This window comes from Hyaloscypha bicolor (assembly GCF_002865645.1).
Source record: "Hyaloscypha bicolor E unplaced genomic scaffold K444scaffold_124, whole genome shotgun sequence".
NCBI classification, from domain to species: domain Eukaryota; kingdom Fungi; phylum Ascomycota; class Leotiomycetes; order Helotiales; family Hyaloscyphaceae; genus Hyaloscypha; species Hyaloscypha bicolor.
In genome coordinates this window covers 571,108-587,718 of record NW_020194626.1, presented here as the reverse complement: position 1 = coordinate 587,718, position 16,611 = coordinate 571,108, and the positions used below count along the sequence as shown (strand labels likewise).

Below are 16,611 nucleotides of genomic sequence, written 5' to 3'. Positions count from 1 at the left end.
TAGGTCGTAGCCCTAGAGAACTTTTGTCTTCAACCCCACGAGGTAATATTGATTTGACCATGGCCCGAATACTCGACCAAAATATACATGCACGCGGAATTCTGTCCCACTCGAGCGCCGCACTAAGAAAGCTCGACAAACAATATTTGCTGTTTATTTTGATGGTCGAATCCAGTTTAGGACTATTTATAATTTCTCTCAATGATACCATTGTGAAAGTGAATGAAGAGACAGGAGTTGACGTGTTTAGTGGACGCTATAAATACAACAAAGGTACAATTCTCAATTTCATGCTGATCAACTGGATCACGGAACATCATGCGGAGCGTGTAGCTCTTGGGCAGATGCATGTGGAGGCTCGAAAGCAAGCTAGCCCTGAGATGGAGCGTATCCCCCTCGTGTGAGATGACTGCTCTGGTGAGCCAACTGAAAACAAATGGAACGCTCAGAGGAGAGAATACCCCACCACACCACCCAATACCTTCGAAGGGAACAGTGATTGCAAGACATCAACTTCGATATTGTATTGTATGACTTCTCTGCGCCAGGTAGAGACCAATGTGCATTCAATTTCATCTCCTCTTCCCCTAGAAGGCAAAGGAAGACATAGATAAGGAGTCTGCATGAAGCTGTGAGCCTAGTCGTGGGAGTGCTCACGATCCAGCTTTGAGAATTTGAGAATTGGGAATTGAGCATAGCAAGGGCGAACTCCTTCCTCACTTAAGGCGATTCCGCGACGGACAGATCGAGTGGCACTAAATTTTAATGTCCCAAATCAAGATTTTACCTTTATTTGAATTTGCAAGGACAGGAAATGATGATATTCTTGAATTTCCGAGATATTTAAGAGACTAGACTTTGAATGTACAATACCTTATGTGTACTTATGAGATGACGTATTTGTAATGTCCAGGTAGACTTCGGATATTGGAAATTACCGCTTTTCTGTCTATCGTCGGGCGTGCAAGTTGTCGTTTCGGGAAGGAGAGCTGGAACTGTCACGAGATCACGAAGGCTCAAGTGCTTGACATTTGCCTTGTTCAGCTTTCCACACCTTCCCACAATTATGTTTCGTCATAGTCTTCAACTGACCAGCTTCACTTAGAGTTCTTTGGGTCGGTGTGTCGTGTTGATCACGTGATACGTTCTCAATGTACCTATTGGGGATGGTTCATTCGCATTCCAATAGCCGTCCCGGCTAATTGAGGTAAACGAAGCTGATGAGAGAGATTCTGAAGAGATGGAACCGTCAATTCGAATGTCTGATGTTGGTGGGATAAATTTCGTTGCCTGTATGTACTCTAGTCCGAGCCAAAAGCATATATACAAGAATTTCTGTAGTGTCTGTCCGTCCTCTGGTGGCTTCGGCTTATGTCATGAAATATTTTGGACCCTCTCCCCCTTGTGGCGTTTGCCAGTTTATGTCCTGATCGGGGACCTTGATATCACAGGTCTTGCAATGGATGCAACTGAGCAGGTTAGCCAAAATTCCCCTTGGCAGAGCTGGGACTTACTTCTGAGCATTAATTTGGAACCGCACCCCAATATCCTTCGCCTCATCCTCCACATACTCATACACGCCCGCAGGGCAGAATCGATTCTCAATGCCTTTGTACTTAGGCCACTCCATTTGGGCATGCTTCTCCCAGTCTTTGACTTGCAAATGCACAGGTTGATCTTCCTCGTGATTGGTTCCTGTTCGACTCACACTCGTCAAGATATCAAAGCTGATCTTGCCATCCGGCTTCTCGTATTCGATTTTCGTACATTGGTCTGCTGGCTTTGTAGCAGCATAATCTGTGCCCTTGTGCTTGAGCGTCCAAGGGACTTTGCCCCTCAAAATGTATGCTTCGAGTCCGGAATACATGATACCGCCGTAGAGCTTGAGTGGGCTGTGGAAGGATGGCCGCATGTTGCGAACTGCCTTCAACTCTTTCCAGATACTTGACTTTCGAAGCGCATCTTCGTAGTCGTAGAGGAATATTGTTCCACTATCCGTATTGCCGAGAGCTGTCCAGGTTGCTTCTGCTGCGAGCATCCCTGATTTCATAGCAGTATGAGTGCCCTTGATTTTGGGTACATTCAGGAATCCAGCAGTATCACCTATCAAAGCACCACCTGGGAAGGCGACCTTCGGTATCGATTGGAATCCACCTTCGTTGAGAGCTCGTGCGCCGTAAGAGATGCATTTGCCACCTTCAAGAACAGATTTGTAGAGTGGGTGGTGTTTCATCTTTTGAAATTCGCCATATGGAGACAGCCAAGGGTTGGGGTAGTCGAGTCCAACAACCAAACCGATGCTCACAAGATTATCACCAAAATGATACATCCAGCCCCCGCCATACGTATCCGCAGGTAGGGGATAGCCCAAAGAGTGCACGACCTGACCCTTTTGGAACTTTTCCGGTTGTACCTCCCAGACTTCCTTTATCCCGAGTCCATAAGTTTGAGGCTGGCTCTCACTTCGTAGATCAAATTTCTTTATAATTCGTTTTGTGAGACTTCCATGGCAACCTTCCGCAAAAAGGGTAATCCTGGCGTGGAATTCCATGCCTCTCTCGAAGTTGTCTTTTGGCTTTCCTTGTCTCGAGATCCCTAAATCGTTGGTGGCGACACCTTTGACAGATCCATCAGGCTTATATAGCACTTCCGAAGCAGCAAAACCAGGGTATACTTCAACTCCAACCTCCTCTGCACTGTCTCCCAGCCATTTGGTGAATTGGTTCAAACTAACAATGTAATTGCCATGATTATTCATTTGTGGAGGTGCAGGTATAGGAATCGCGCTCGATTTTGTAAGGAATCTCATTTTGTCGCCTGTGGCAGGTGTAGCATGTTCGAAGCGGCTTTCGTTGTCTTCTGCCAGCCAGTCTGGGATCAATTCGTTGATTGCGGTGGGTTCTATGACAGCCCCAGACAGAATATGTGCTCCAATCTCCCCAGCCTTCTCCAGCAGCAAAACCCGGAAGTCCTCATTTCCAGCTTCATTTGCCAATTGCTTCAGTCGAATTGCCGCACTTAATCCAGCAGGACCTGGGAATGTCAATACTGGCCTCGTGGACATGCCAGACAAGCTTACCTCCACCAATTATACATACATCAACCTCGTCGCTCTCTCGGTCAATGGACTTGGGATCAAAGCCATCATTAGAATCTGCCAGCCTTCGTGGGACCGAAACGGAAAAGGCTCGTTCTTGGGGAAGGCATTTCAAGCCTGTGCGGGGGCGAGTCAAGATAGAATTTGTTTGGAAGCACCTTCGTGAGACCTGAGTCGTGACTCTGATGGGATTCCGCCTCACCAGAGTACGCTGCAGAGACGCAGTGACAGACCTGGAAGAAGCCATTGTGAATTGTCACGGCATTGCCTTGTTGTTGTTGACAATTGCTTCCTCTTAAACTCCATGATGCCGACGGCAAGCTCCAATGCCATATCTACTGTAGGCGGCCTCGGGACTCGGTTGCGGTGTGCCGCCGATTTCCGGCTTTGATTTTGGCTGGTGGTGATTGGCCACTTTTCCACAAAGGCTACTTTCGGCTTTGAACGACTTCATTCTTTCGGACGAGAATGTCTCCACAGGAAATAAGCATAAGTATTGCAAATGGCATCCTTCTTCTAGTATTATTAGCCGATCATATCACCATCGCTCGCTTCCTCTGGGTGCCTGAAAGATCATCGGCAGTGTCATGCAATTCGAAGCGAGTTTAGGTGAACCTTCCCTCTGCTGAGACATCTGAACTCTTTCTGCCAATCGATCGATCTGATATCTTTTGAATTGTTTTGCCAAGTCGCTAACCCGCTGTGAAAAACTGTCAAGACTTGTTTATTCTATTTCTGTATGATCGGTGGCTGGGCATCAGAGACGTTTCTTGTCTTGCTGAAGTCGACATCGCACAGGCGCACCCGGACAGGATCCCATTGGATGCCACCGCAAGAGAAAACGGAGAACCAGACTCGGCTGGTATGCGCTCCGGAGAATCAGAGCTCATTCTGGTGGGGCTAAGAGTGGTGACCATGTCTTGGTTGTTTTGCAATTGCTCTTGGAGCCGAGAGTGTTTGAGCGTCCGTTTGGGCCTCGGCCCCCTGTACAGCCAACAACGGGAACATCCATTTCTTCAGAGAGCCGCACCCGCGATCCCACATCATGTCCTGTCTAATCTGGAAAGACCTCGTTTCGAAGTACCGCTCAGCTCTGGAACATTCAGTGCCTCTCCATCCCTTCATGTCTGAACCTACCCTGTCAAGGTCGCCGTTCGACCTAATCTGGCCTCGGGGTGGAGAACGATATGTCACTGTGAATGGGTAGCTGGTTGAACAACGTTTCTAACTCCTCTTAGACCTCTTCGGGTGTGCCCTATTTCCGGCTACTCCGATCGCTCATGCCCTGTTCAACACAGTTCATTCGTTCCTCAGTTTTGACATCTGTCATCCGAGGGACCTAGTTCTACTTTCAGATGTAGATCAGACGAGTCACGGATCAGATACCCATTTCTTATTTTCTTCCATAGCTTATCGTTTCATCAGATCTCGATGGGTGATCTTGCGAATCCCGTGACCCACAGGAAATCATGTGTGGGTATAAGACCAAGCCTCCGCATAATCGAGTCTTGTTTCCCATCCCATTCTTTCTTTCTCACGTGCAGGCCATTTGTATATCATTTCAAAGAGGTATGTTGACCCGAATCTTGGCAGTGACAAGTGCTAACTGGTAATAGCTGTGCTCCATACTTTTACATTCTTTCAGACCCGAATAGCTTGATGCTACTCACTTTTCAATCTATCGTTATGAAGAACTTTGGATCCATTCTCACATTTCTTGCCATCTCGGCCTCTCTTGTTTCAGGTCGAGCTCTTCCTTCATCTGAAGATGGTCTTAAGGCTCGGGAACCTCTGGCAGTTGGTGAGCATCTCGCTGCTATGAGAAAAACATCGCTGACGCAGACCAGTCTCAGAAGTTTTCGCTCGTTCACCAAAGAAGAATAAGGCTGCTGGTAAGTTGCACATAGAACCAAACACGATACTTTGCTTACCTTTCTTAGCCAACGAAACAGCTACAGCTCTAGCGGCAAGCACAAGTGCCACTGGAAAGAAAGGAAAGGCTCCCAAAGGCGGAAAGGCTAGTGCTTCGAATTCCACCATCGCCGCTGCCTCAAATTCCACATCCACAGCGACTGGGAAGAAGGCGAAGGTTCGTTGGGAGTCACTTGGTAGCTTGAGATTCCGTGTTAACGTATACCAGGGTACTGCTGCCGCCAAGAATCCTTCATCCACAGCCGCCGCCAGCTCTGGCGGTGCTTCGGGTATTTTGAGCGAACTCGAGTCAGAACTTGCGGGCCTTGGGCTTAACTTGGGGGGACTCGGATTGCGATCCGCACCCGTTCTCGAGGCACGAAAGAAGAAGAATGGTACAGCAGTTGCCGGAGCCGCAGCCGTAAGCTAGCCTCGTTCGCATCGAGCGATTCGCGTCTCGATCACGGCCAACTTTGTGGAATATGGTAGCTGATTGAAACTCTCAGGCTTCTGGAACTGGAGTAGCAGGCAAAAAGGCAAAAGCTGCTAAGGCTGGAAAAGCAAAAGGTACTGGTGCCGTTGCAGCTGTAAGTTGTTTTCCATCCCCCACCCCCTCTTTCGCGCTGGAAAAGAAAAGCGGCACAGAACTTTCAATGTCCCAAGTCAAGCTGAGGTATTCCCGATCCCCCAAGCGAATGTCCCTTGGGTTATGGTAGATGCAATGTCTATGCCCTTAATATTGTCCTAGAACCTTACAATTCTCACCCTCCGGGTCCAATTTAATGTCCAATATTACTTGGGACATTGAAAATTCAGTGCCGCTTTTCCTATCTACCACAAGTCCCCTTACACAACCTCTGCATGGCCTGGAATTGTGGTCCCCGAAGCCTCCATATAAATGTGGATCAAAATGCTAATCTCATCCAGGCCGCAGCTACAGCGACCGATGTATCGGTAAGTTCCCCAACCCGCTCGGCCCGTCTCTACTAACCACCGACAGGCCGCCGCAGGAGTCGCTCCAGCGGCGACGGCGACCCAAGCAGCAAAAAAGGGGAAGGCAGCTAAGGCGAAGGCAGCAGCTGTACGTTTCCCACCGCACTTCCCCCTATTTCCCTTAATGCCTCGCCCTCTCGCCCTTGAAATTTCAAACGATCAATACTGACTCAAATTTCCAGGCCAAGGCCGCTGCCGCAGTTGCAGCCACGGTATAAATCTCCCTTCGCTTTTGGTATGGTATTAGAAAGGATTGGGAATAAATTGGAGTAGACAGGGTGGGGCACTGGGTTTAGGAATGAACAAAAAACTGATTCAATGGATGTCTGACGCAAAGGACTCTAAAAAACTTGAATTTGGGTACTCCGGAGAGCTTATATAAGCTGAAACGAGCTCAGGGGCTAAGCCCCTGAACCACGTGAGATAGACACGCAGTGGGGCCCACGTGCTCTTGTGTGACAATAAATTAGTTTGAAATGTTATGGTATTCTTTGTATATGATATATGATTGAACGACGTAAATAGAATATGCTCCGAGCCCACGCTTGAGACTTCCAGCGGGTGAAAATGGTCATATCGCGTGATGTGAAATTCGTGCGAACCGAGCAGAGCTCAGAAAGAGTCTCAGCAATACGGACTCCCCTGAGACGCTTCAATTTCAAAGAGACCAAATCCAGCCTTGCAGTGGACAGGAAAAGTGGCACCGAATGTCCCAAGTCAAGTTGCATTATTTCAGGTATTCTCAGACGGAATATGCATATCACGACCCGTGGCTGGTGTTCTGGATGCAGAATCAGCTGTATTGGGTGTGTGTATGTACGTCTAAAGAGGGAAGAAGGAGCGGGGAGCTCGAGAACTAAGATACAGGGTGTCGCGCTAAGCTAAGTCACGTGCGACACAACAATGCACTTGAGCCCTAGTACACTCAAGGTCCACCTTTTCGAATATTTAAAAAAATTTAAATGCTGAATTTATTAAGCCCCTATTCCAGAGTTTAGTTGAATATCTATTTAGCTTGGACTTGGGACAGTGAAAAAGAGCATCAGTTGCATATGGCGAAGATACCGGTGGTTTATGAAGTTGATGTGGGCTCGTTGGAGATGTATAGGATTAGAACCACGACCTTTGCAGAATACCTAGGAAATGATGATATTGGACAGCTTTTGAAAGAAACATTTGGTGTTTAAGATGGATTGAAGGCCGATATCATAATCATCACTATATTGAATTCCGTATGACATATTAATGCCGTCTCGGATTTTGGTGGATTGAATTTGCCTGTAGCAGTCATTATGACGTCCCAGAGTCTTTTGTGACTACTTATGCACCCTACCTCGCAACTAAAAAACACTGAGGATATCAAGCAAATAATATGACACTGGTGTTTGTCATAGCCACGACATCGAATCTCGCTTCCCTTCCCTCCAACCCCACCCCCTTTTTAAACGAACTCAACCTCACTTGCACAGTTGCCCACATTGTGTACCACAACGCCTCCCCGCACAGTAAGAAATGTTGACGGTATTTATAATCCACTACTTAAAAAAGCGAGTCAAGCTGCTTCAATATTATTGTCTTCCCCGGGGAAATCTAGGGATAATTAGGACCAAAATTAGCCAAAAATGGCAAAAAGTGGCAAAAAACATACAACAGCAGGTATTCGCTGATGGTCACCCACCCAATTTCAAATCTGCCGATCTGAAGATTGCGTATAGCAGAGCGGACGGGATGCCCAATTCTCCTCCGTCTGGCCCCACCTCAGCTTTAGGACTGAAGGCGGTCATTGGGTGTCGGGATCACGGAACTGGGAATTGTGCTTGCTGCTTTTTGAGACTCACGAACCAATAACCGCCGCTGGCATACTTCCACAAATTTTTAAACTTTCGTCAGACTGTGATCTTATATTTGTTGCTTCCAAATTACTGGTGAGAAATCGTTTCTGGGTTCTCATCCTCCAAATCCTGAATATGCGTTTTGGATTGGTGTACTACCGGCTGTCTGGTGGGTTGCACCAATTATCAAATGACTTGTACCACATATAAAGTCGAAATAGTCAGGTGGAACAGGCACGGAAGAAAGGTTTTCAGCTTGTTGCAAGCGATGCAAAACCTCCTCCAGGACAACAAGTATTGAGATGCCCCTAATGCCACCACCATCTAAGGAATTGGACTGAGATTAGATTTGGCCTTCCAAGGGTGGAATACTGCTTACCAAGGGAGAGAAGTCGTAGAGCAGGAGGTGGTGAGGAAGTGGAACTTCCAGCAGCGGCCATTAGACTCTGCCTCGCCCTTCAAATTAGTTAAGCAAACCCAAACTGCGACGTACTCGGTGAGGTTCTGATAGTGCGTCTCTTGTAGCGATTGAATACTGTACAGTATAATCTTATTCTCTGTATTACGATTGTAGGAAGGTTGGAGTATTCAACAAGCTGAGCAATTGGGGATTCAGGTGTGGCTGATGGGGAAGGGGCCTTGTCAGTGTCTCGCAAGTAAAGCAGTTATGCCCAAGTCGAAACAACCCTCCAAATTTGGCGAGACACTCTGTTTTTGGCTGTTCATGATTTTTGAAATGATATGAAGAACAAGTCGGCGTGTTGAAGAGGTGCCGCGCATATAAAGAGAGTCGGAGACTGAAGAGAGGTGACCTACTTCAGGCGCAGTCTCTACCACCTCACCTCCGCTCACCACCATCTGGTAGCTTGAAACTCGTAGTCACTTTTTGCATATTTTATATGCACCTCTACGGCAAGTATGCGTAATAAACTGCCCAATAAACTAACATTCTCCCATCACCCGACTGCCCTCCCTCAAACCCGCGTCCTAGTATGCTGTGCATTCTCGCTCCCATTACCACCCACCATCTCCTCCAAGCTACTGCCTTTATGAACGCCCTTTCCATCTTCCATATCCGTCTCCTTTTCACGCCCAGATCTCAACCATACAGCCACATCATCCCAGAGTCTCTCACCCCTCTTTTCTACCATTCTCCAACTATCGAACTTGAACCAGATCCTCCAGAAGACAAGGACGAGAATCGTGGATGGGATCGCGACGGCCCAGTATATCCAGGATCGAGATTTCATGATGTGTAGGGTGGTGGAGGCTTCCCAGTCGAAAAGGGGCATTGCGGAGAGTGACTAAGGGACAGTTACCAACAAAAGGGAGCAGACTTCGGACATGCCATAAACGCACTGCAAAGAATGTTCCAGGGAGAAAGACCATTGTGAGAACTGCGATTGCTTTCATCGCGGATGAATCTAGCTTGCTATCCCGGGCGATATCTCGACTTTGCTCTGATATAAGAAGGTTTGTTCTGTTACCTGCATTTGTAATATGGACGTCAAGCTGCATTCATTAAGCAACGTTAACTAGATGGGACTTGAGGAGAGCACTTACCCATTGCCTATAGATTTGTAAGTATGGTTGAGCAGCTGTCATACTTCTCTCGTATGCTCCCAGAGAGTCCCGAAGGCACACCAGTCGATCATGAATAATCACTGCTACATCTGTGAAATGCTTTTGCTGCTCCGCAGTCTGCTCATTATTTCCCTCAAAATCTTTGCACCACGAGATGAGAGTATCCATCGCACTTAACAAGTTTCCTAATCTAGTCGAGCTGGCTATAGCGTGGTGAAACGCCCTAAGCGATTCGACGGCTTTCTTCTCAGGATCTTGAATTTCCAAGGTCATTAAATGCGAGCCAAATATCCCCGCATCCCAAAGAGGCGTAATAGCGTGGTCAGTAGCATCTTTTACATCATCTTTTGCTCATCCACACAGCCACTCCATAACAATAATTGGGGTGAACATCGGGTGCTGAGACAGCGGAATTACTGGTGACTCATTGAGCCGGCCGATCAAGTGCTCTCTCTCTTCAAGAGTGCAATTGTGGATAAAAGCCGTGACTACGCCATCTTGATGGTTGTGAGAAACAAAAACAGAGACATTGTAGTACTCGGGGTTATTGTCCTCAGCACCAATGTAAATAGCTGTTCGGATATTAGTACTTATAATTATAACCTGGATAGCGAAATGGGCTTGCACGTAGTGCTTTTGATGTCTGTTTTGGCGACCCGAACCCGCGCTTCGTCATCCAAAAAAGCTCGATGAAATTCGCAGTGGTGAAGTAATGAGGAAAATGTTACAGCGCTGAAAGGATACTGGGACATTCGTTCACTAAACGTGTTTTTGGCGGAGATCTTTCTACGAGTAGATCGTGGTGGAGATATTCTTGAGACAAATTAGCGACTATCGACTGAGGCTAATAATAGACAAGGAAACTTTTGCTAGAGTGATTGAAGTCGTACAAGACGCGCAGTTCGCTATGATATCCCGTGTCTCGAGGACTTTTGACAAAGTCAAGCACACTATCTTCAGCTAGCTCGGCTTGAGTGATTTTAACATTAGAAGCATCCTGTTGGGGTTTCGACTTGTCTCGGGACAGTCCATTCCACAGTCCGACTGTCCCCAATTCTACCGATAAGCTAGGCGGTGAAGCGTGTTTCAGCGCTCTGACAGCTTCCCCGCAATTCTTATTAATAATGTAACGTCTTGACTCAATATATAGTGATTTTGGTAGTATTCGAGGCGTACTCAACTTCAAAGCAGGCTTGGCGATGATCCTGGAACGATCCGTATCGTTCCTAAGCGAGATTGTACCTTAGGCCTTAAACTGCCCTATAATTATAGGGAGCTTATAGCGTACTTCCACTTAGATTTATAAATGACTTTATAACTACTAATCGTATAACAAACTTTTAGTTACGTAATTACTCTATTTAATCCTAGCTTTCTATTTATATTATATATAAGAAATTTAGATTTAAGCTTATCTCGATGCGGCAAAAAGAAGTGTTTTGAGTTTTCGTGAGGCTCGTTTAATTAGGAAGTACCTCCTATACAAATTTACTATGTAAGGTACTTTGCCCTGGATCGTTCCAACCGTTCCAGGATCATCGCCAAGCCTGTGTAACTCAAGTTCCAAGTTCTACAGCCGCATGCGAAACACCATTTAAAATGCGATTTTTTTAGCGAGAACCACCAAAACGCGATTTTGCAGAACCATTGGTTAATCAAGACTAATCGATCCACGAATTGCTCCACAACCACCTTATCGAATAGCCTAAAACTCGAAATATATCGTGGGGAGCATGCCCCCAAAACGTTCCTCTAAGCGCTTGCTTGGAGAGGAGCTATCTGCTAAGAAAGTTACGAAACGAGCCCGAAGGCCTAACGCGAACATCCTTGACGCGTTTTCAGTATAGCAAGCTCTTGTTCGAAAGCAAAACACTGGAAAGCGGAAGGTTTTAAAGGCGTCTGGGCTTTCTCAAGATGTTCTATTACCGGAGAAGACCCCAGTATCTCTAATTCCAATTTCTAGTACTCCTGGAATACCTCCTCTTGCTCCGAGCTCTCTAATACACCTCACCCCAATTCCACTGCGCAAGAGAGCAAATGCCCCTCCTCCTTCGTCCCCATTTAATCCAAATAACGAAGGAAAGATGCCTTATAGTATATCTTTAATAATTATACTAATTATTAATAGATTACGCAAGTCTAATACCGGTATTTGTATATACCTTAATATTAATAATGTCTTTTGCAATGACCTTGAAACGCTTTACGTATACGTTTATAAGAGATACGTAAAGTAGTAGGAGGATATACGCAAGCTAATACCAGGAGAGAAACCTCGATTATCTTATTAGAATATTATAATTAGTAATCCAAAAGAATAATACTATATTCTTTATATTAAAGATACTAAAGCTTGGAAAAATATCGAAATCACGCTCTATTAAATTAAGAAGGATAGTAGAGCTTCTAGAAAACATATTTATAAGGTCAAAATTAATGCGATTTATATCTCTTATAATTATCTAGTTACTTTACCTTTTTTATAAATTATCCTATTTAGAAAGAAAAGTAAAGCTTGTCTAGATATAGTTTAATATATGAACCTTAAAGCTATTCCCGAAAATATCTCTAAAGTAGAAGCGGATAAAAGAGAAAAAGAAAATAATAATAGTAATTTAAATAATCTAGATCTATTACCTATTTACGGACGAGCCTCTATAATAGTAAGATAGCTAAAGGAAAAGAGAGCTTATAATAGTATATTTCCTAAATATTAATACTATTATAAATAGCTCTTTACCCGAACTCGGTATATAAGAGATAGTTACTTAAATAGAAAATGTAGTAGTACTAGTAATTACTTCCTCCTTAAATAAAGAAATATATATTATAAGCTTTTATAAAGAAAACTAGATAAATGGGCTAAACTAATTAGTATTAATAATATTACCCTTAATATTTCTTTGCCTAATTAGATTATTAGCTATATTACGGGAATAAACGAGTATATAAATAAATAATAAAGTTATAAGAAGGAAAAGAAAACAATTATAGTTAATTTAAAAGAAAAGACTTCTATATTTCTAATTATAGTATCTTAATTTCCTGCTCTTATATAATATTTATATCCTCCGTAACCTATACCCCTGCCTAGATACTACTAACTATAGCTCTAGTATTACCTTCTTTTCTTATAATTTTAGTATTAATATTCTTTACTAGTATATAGTTAATATTATAATATTAATTATAATTATCTAATTACTTTACCTTAACTATATTACCCGAATTCCTCTCGTTTTATAATTTCCTTCTTTTTAATTCGAGAACTATATAATAAAGAACTTACTAGACTCTTATAATATATACTAGAATAGGAAAAAAAGAAGAATAACTGAGCCTATATTAAATATAATCTTAATATCTTAAAAAGAAAGCGAATTCGGGTCAAGAATCTTATCTATACTTAATAGATAATAAATATACTATATACTAAGGATATATGAATTAATATTTATATATAGATATAAAGAATAATAAAGAAATTTAAAGCTTTATAGAAATAATATTATAATATTATATAAGAACTAGTATAAATAGGACAAGCTTAATATTAAAGAAGAAAATTAATAGCTTTATCTTTTTATTAGGAATTTAGGAGAAATAGAAAGAATAGATTAGCTAGTTTCTTTAATAATTACTAATATTCTAGTTATTTCCTTAATACGGGATTAATTTCTTTAAGAAAACTTTTGGGATATAGTAATATTAGGTAATAAAGATCTAAAAAGTATAAAAACAGGTATAAAACTATTAAAATATATAAAAAAAGGCTAATATTTTTCGAAATATTATTATAATAAAATTAAATATCTATTTTATAATTACTTTTGCCTTAAATTATATATAAAAAACTTTCTATTATAATATTAATTAGATAGCCGAGAATATTAAAATATAATAAAATTAGTAAATTTTTAATAATATATATATCTTGCTTCTAAGACTTATATTACTCCTATAAAAAAATATAAAGTACTAAAGAATAAAAAGACTAATTTAATCCTGAAATTTACTTAATTATCTAGTATTTCTTATATTCTTATATTTCTAAAATATGTCCTTACTTATTAGTAAGCCCTTACTCTAGTACTAATCTTCTAAATAGCCTATTTAAGAAAGCTCTAGTAATTATTAAATTTCCTATATTTCTAGTAATAATATTATTAAATATAGGCCTTTAGATTACTAAAGCTTTTTTTAATTAAGTTAAAATCAGGTAAGTATAGGGGAAGAAATCATATCTAAATACTATATTATCTAGCTACCTCTTTAATTCTTTATAAGTTAGAATAATATATTAAGGTATTATAATAGCGGGATTAATATAATAGTTAAAGGCTTAAAGTTTAAAGAATCTTATATATTAGAAAATACTAAGTTATAGAATAAAGTAGAGAAAATACCTTAACTTTTAGTATTATTCTATTTAAGTAATTCTGGCTTAGCTTCGTTTTATATCTATTTCCGATATCTTATCCTTAGTAAATTATACCCTTATACTAGCTATTATATTACTTCTTCTCCTAAAGAGAAATCTAAATGCCCTTATTTAGGGAATTATTTAGCTATAGTATAAAAAAGAAAAAAGAGGAAATAATAGCTATTAACTCCATTTTATCTAATCCCTATAGCTTACTTATAATTAAAGTATAGTCTTAACTTTACTAGAATAACCTAGTTCCTAGTATATTCTGGCTAGTTCTTAGTATCTATTACTTATATTATACCTATACCCATATTAATAATATAGTCTAGAAGTATTATATAGGCTATAGCTAATATTAGAACTATTATTATTAGATAGTCTTTAAATAGGGATAATAAATCAAGTCTATTCGTTAATATAGGCTTTAATATAGTAGCTTACTTACCTTTTTTCTTAGTTAGGGTAGCGGTATTTGGCTTAATTATACTATTTCTAAGCTATTTAATTAATTTCTAGGCCTTTTCGAGCTTAATATATATGTTTTTAAGTTATTCTTCTATAGTAAAGACTTATATATTAAGGGCGGCTACTTAAGCTATTTTATTATTAAATCCCCGGGCCTTAATATCACGAGTATAAGATCTAGGGCCTGGAAGGTATAGTTAGACTGTCTCTATTTCGATGATTCAAAGCTAAAGAGAGAAGAGGATCCCGAAGGAGCCTCGGATCTAAATAATCGCGAGCTATGTACGGGCCCACGTGCTAGCTTAAGCTCGGGGTCACGTGCAATGATCAGGTGACTACAGATGCCTCGCTCAGATGCCAGATGCCTCTCTAGCTCTAGTCTAACCCCTACTAGTACCGTATATCGTAATAACTATAATACTTAAGCTATATAATTTTGGTTTTATAAGAGCTTCTAAGGGGTTTTCCGACTTCCTAAATAGTATTATTTACTAATTTATTAATATCTATAGGATATTACTTCTTTAATTTGGCTTTTAGGATTATTTACTAGCTCTTAGTTTCAGACTAGCGCTTTATATAATAACTATTACTTAATACTATATATCTTCTAGTTATAATAGGTGTCTTAATACTAGTTTAGCTATTTTTATTATAGTTAGAGTCTCCTTTATTACTAGAAGTCTTTTTATTCTTAGTCTTTTTATTATCGGAATCCTTACTATTATCTAATATCTTATACTTTTTAAATAAGCTAGCCTTATTCTTTTTTGCTTTCTTGGTATTTGGCTCTATAAGGTTAATTAAATAGCCTTTATTAATACTGTCTATTTCGCCTATTTAATTATTAGACTTATTATTACTAATAACTAAAATCTCTATTTTATTATTTTTAGAATATTTTACTAAGATATTTTCTATAATAATTTCAGGTATATTCTTAAGAGTAATACGGGCCATATTTTATATATTAATTTATTCTTGGATAAGGGAATTACTATTTTCGTCTATAAAAGTAGTTTGGCTAGTAATTATATTAATAATAGTAATAGCTACTAAACTTGAGATATTACTACTACTATTTAAGTTATTTAGGATCTAGTAAGTAGCCTTATTTAGTCCGGCTATAGATAATATATTACCGGGATTTCTTATCTATTTTATCTTTATTAATAGTTCTATTAAGGTAGTAATAATAATATAAATAATTAAGATTATAAAGATTAAAGTAATTAGGAAAGTTTCTCTTAATTTTTAATAATATTTCGAACTAATATAGGCAAGTATTTATTTTTAGTTTAGCTTTAAGAATTTACTTTTTTTATTATAATTCGCTTAGGTAATAAAGTATAATTTAGTATAATAAAGAAAGATATTTTATCCAGATTTCTAAAAAAGAAAATAAATACTAATATAATAAAATAAAAGAAATATATTAGGGTTTAGATAAAACCCGGGAAATATCTAGGTTTTTTTTCTTCTCCTCTAGTTATAAAGGCCTTATTATTAAGGTTTATTATTATCTGAATAGTTTTTATTAAACTTGTTCTCTTTAGTATATCAAATCTATTTATTTAGCTAGATAGGAGATCCTGCTTTACTAGAGTTCTACTTATAGAATTTATATAGTTTAAATACTAAGTTCTTAAAGTTTAATATAAAGTACTATTTATTATCTATATCCTATTTCTTCTATTTAATCTTATAATAAAGCTTATTATAAAGTACTTTAGAAAAAAGAATCTTTTTGATTTCTTATTTGAATTTACTATTAACTTTAGTAGAACTAGGCTCTTTATTAGTCTAGCTAGGTAATAGGTTAATAGGATTCTTATAAAGTCTATTTATATAGAAAATTAGCTAAATTCTATATAATAGGAAAAGGTCTAATTAGTATAAATAGCCGATTATTTTATTAATCTTAAATAGTCTAGTAAGGAAATAGTCTAATTTATTAGATAAATAATCCGTTTTCTATATCTTTTTAATTATATAAACTATATTTTCTGAACTAAAGTCCGGTTCTTACTATTTCTTATTAGCTTGCTTGGCTTAATACTCCTGAGCTATTACTATATATTCTCGGGTATAATTAATAGTAGTATTAATTCTCTTAGCCTACTATTATACTTCTTCCTAATTAAGTTTCTTTTTTAGTATTTTAAACTCTATTATTAGTAGTATCTAGTTAAAGTTTAGCCTAGGTTTATATTCGTAATTAACTATTAAGGGAAATAAGCCAGTTAATTTATATAGGCAAGTAGTACCTATAATATTAAGTACTGGAAGTAAATCTACTT

General features: G+C 39.7%; 5 protein-coding genes across 5 annotated transcripts; 2 read left to right on the top strand and 3 right to left on the bottom strand.

The window, feature by feature from the left end:
* Positions 1–1,369: 1,369 nt before the first annotated feature.
* K444DRAFT_536996 (uncharacterized protein) lies at positions 1,370–3,344 on the bottom strand (the record flags this gene model as incomplete). Its single annotated transcript, XM_024875429.1, has 3 exons — positions 1,370–1,469; positions 1,515–3,033; positions 3,080–3,344. The coding sequence occupies 3 exons, from the start codon at positions 3,342–3,344 to the stop codon at positions 1,370–1,372; spliced, it is 1,884 nt and encodes a 627-aa protein (XP_024732661.1).
* A 1,125-nt stretch (positions 3,345–4,469) lies between these two features.
* K444DRAFT_78824 (uncharacterized protein) lies at positions 4,470–5,815 on the top strand. The gene is made up of 6 exons (XM_024888712.1): positions 4,470–4,666; positions 4,714–4,898; positions 4,945–4,989; positions 5,038–5,186; positions 5,238–5,429; positions 5,515–5,815. The coding sequence occupies exons 2-6, from the start codon at positions 4,757–4,759 to the stop codon at positions 5,722–5,724; spliced, it is 738 nt and encodes a 245-aa protein (XP_024732660.1). The 5' UTR covers positions 4,470–4,666; positions 4,714–4,756; the 3' UTR covers positions 5,725–5,815.
* K444DRAFT_78825 (uncharacterized protein) lies at positions 5,816–6,377 on the top strand. Its single transcript, XM_024888713.1, has 3 exons — positions 5,816–5,962; positions 6,009–6,089; positions 6,184–6,377. Exons 1-3 carry the CDS (start codon positions 5,907–5,909, stop codon positions 6,272–6,274), a joined length of 228 nt encoding a protein of 75 aa, XP_024732659.1. The 5' UTR covers positions 5,816–5,906; the 3' UTR covers positions 6,275–6,377.
* Positions 6,378–7,948: 1,571 nt separating this feature from the next.
* On the bottom strand, positions 7,949–8,164 carry K444DRAFT_537190 (uncharacterized protein; the record flags this gene model as incomplete). Its single annotated transcript, XM_024875449.1, has 1 exon — positions 7,949–8,164. A coding segment is annotated over one exon (216 nt), but the record flags the coding sequence as incomplete, so codon positions are not given.
* An 820-nt stretch (positions 8,165–8,984) lies between these two features.
* K444DRAFT_482302 (uncharacterized protein) lies at positions 8,985–9,285 on the bottom strand (the record flags this gene model as incomplete). The annotated part of the gene is made up of 2 exons (XM_024873019.1): positions 8,985–9,137; positions 9,193–9,285. Coding segments are annotated over 2 exons (246 nt in total), but the record flags the coding sequence as incomplete, so codon positions are not given.
* Between the last annotated feature and the right edge of the window lie 7,326 nt (positions 9,286–16,611).

Bases quoted from the DNA above. Each gene is read 5' to 3' on its own strand.
- K444DRAFT_78824 (XM_024888712.1), top strand. From the start codon at position 4,757: ATGCTACTCACTTTTCAATCTATCGTTATGAAGAACTTTGGATCCATT. The intron at 4,990-5,037 runs GTAAGTTGCACA...TACCTTTCTTAG, and splicing joins AAAGAAGAATAAGGCTGCTG to CCAACGAAACAGCTACAGCT. The intron at 5,187-5,237 runs GTTCGTTGGGAG...AACGTATACCAG, and splicing joins CGACTGGGAAGAAGGCGAAG to GGTACTGCTGCCGCCAAGAA.
- K444DRAFT_78825 (XM_024888713.1), top strand. From the start codon at position 5,907: ATGTGGATCAAAATGCTAATCTCATCCAGGCCGCAGCTACAGCGACCG. The intron at 5,963-6,008 runs GTAAGTTCCCCA...AACCACCGACAG, and splicing joins CTACAGCGACCGATGTATCG to GCCGCCGCAGGAGTCGCTCC. The intron at 6,090-6,183 runs GTACGTTTCCCA...TCAAATTTCCAG, and splicing joins CTAAGGCGAAGGCAGCAGCT to GCCAAGGCCGCTGCCGCAGT.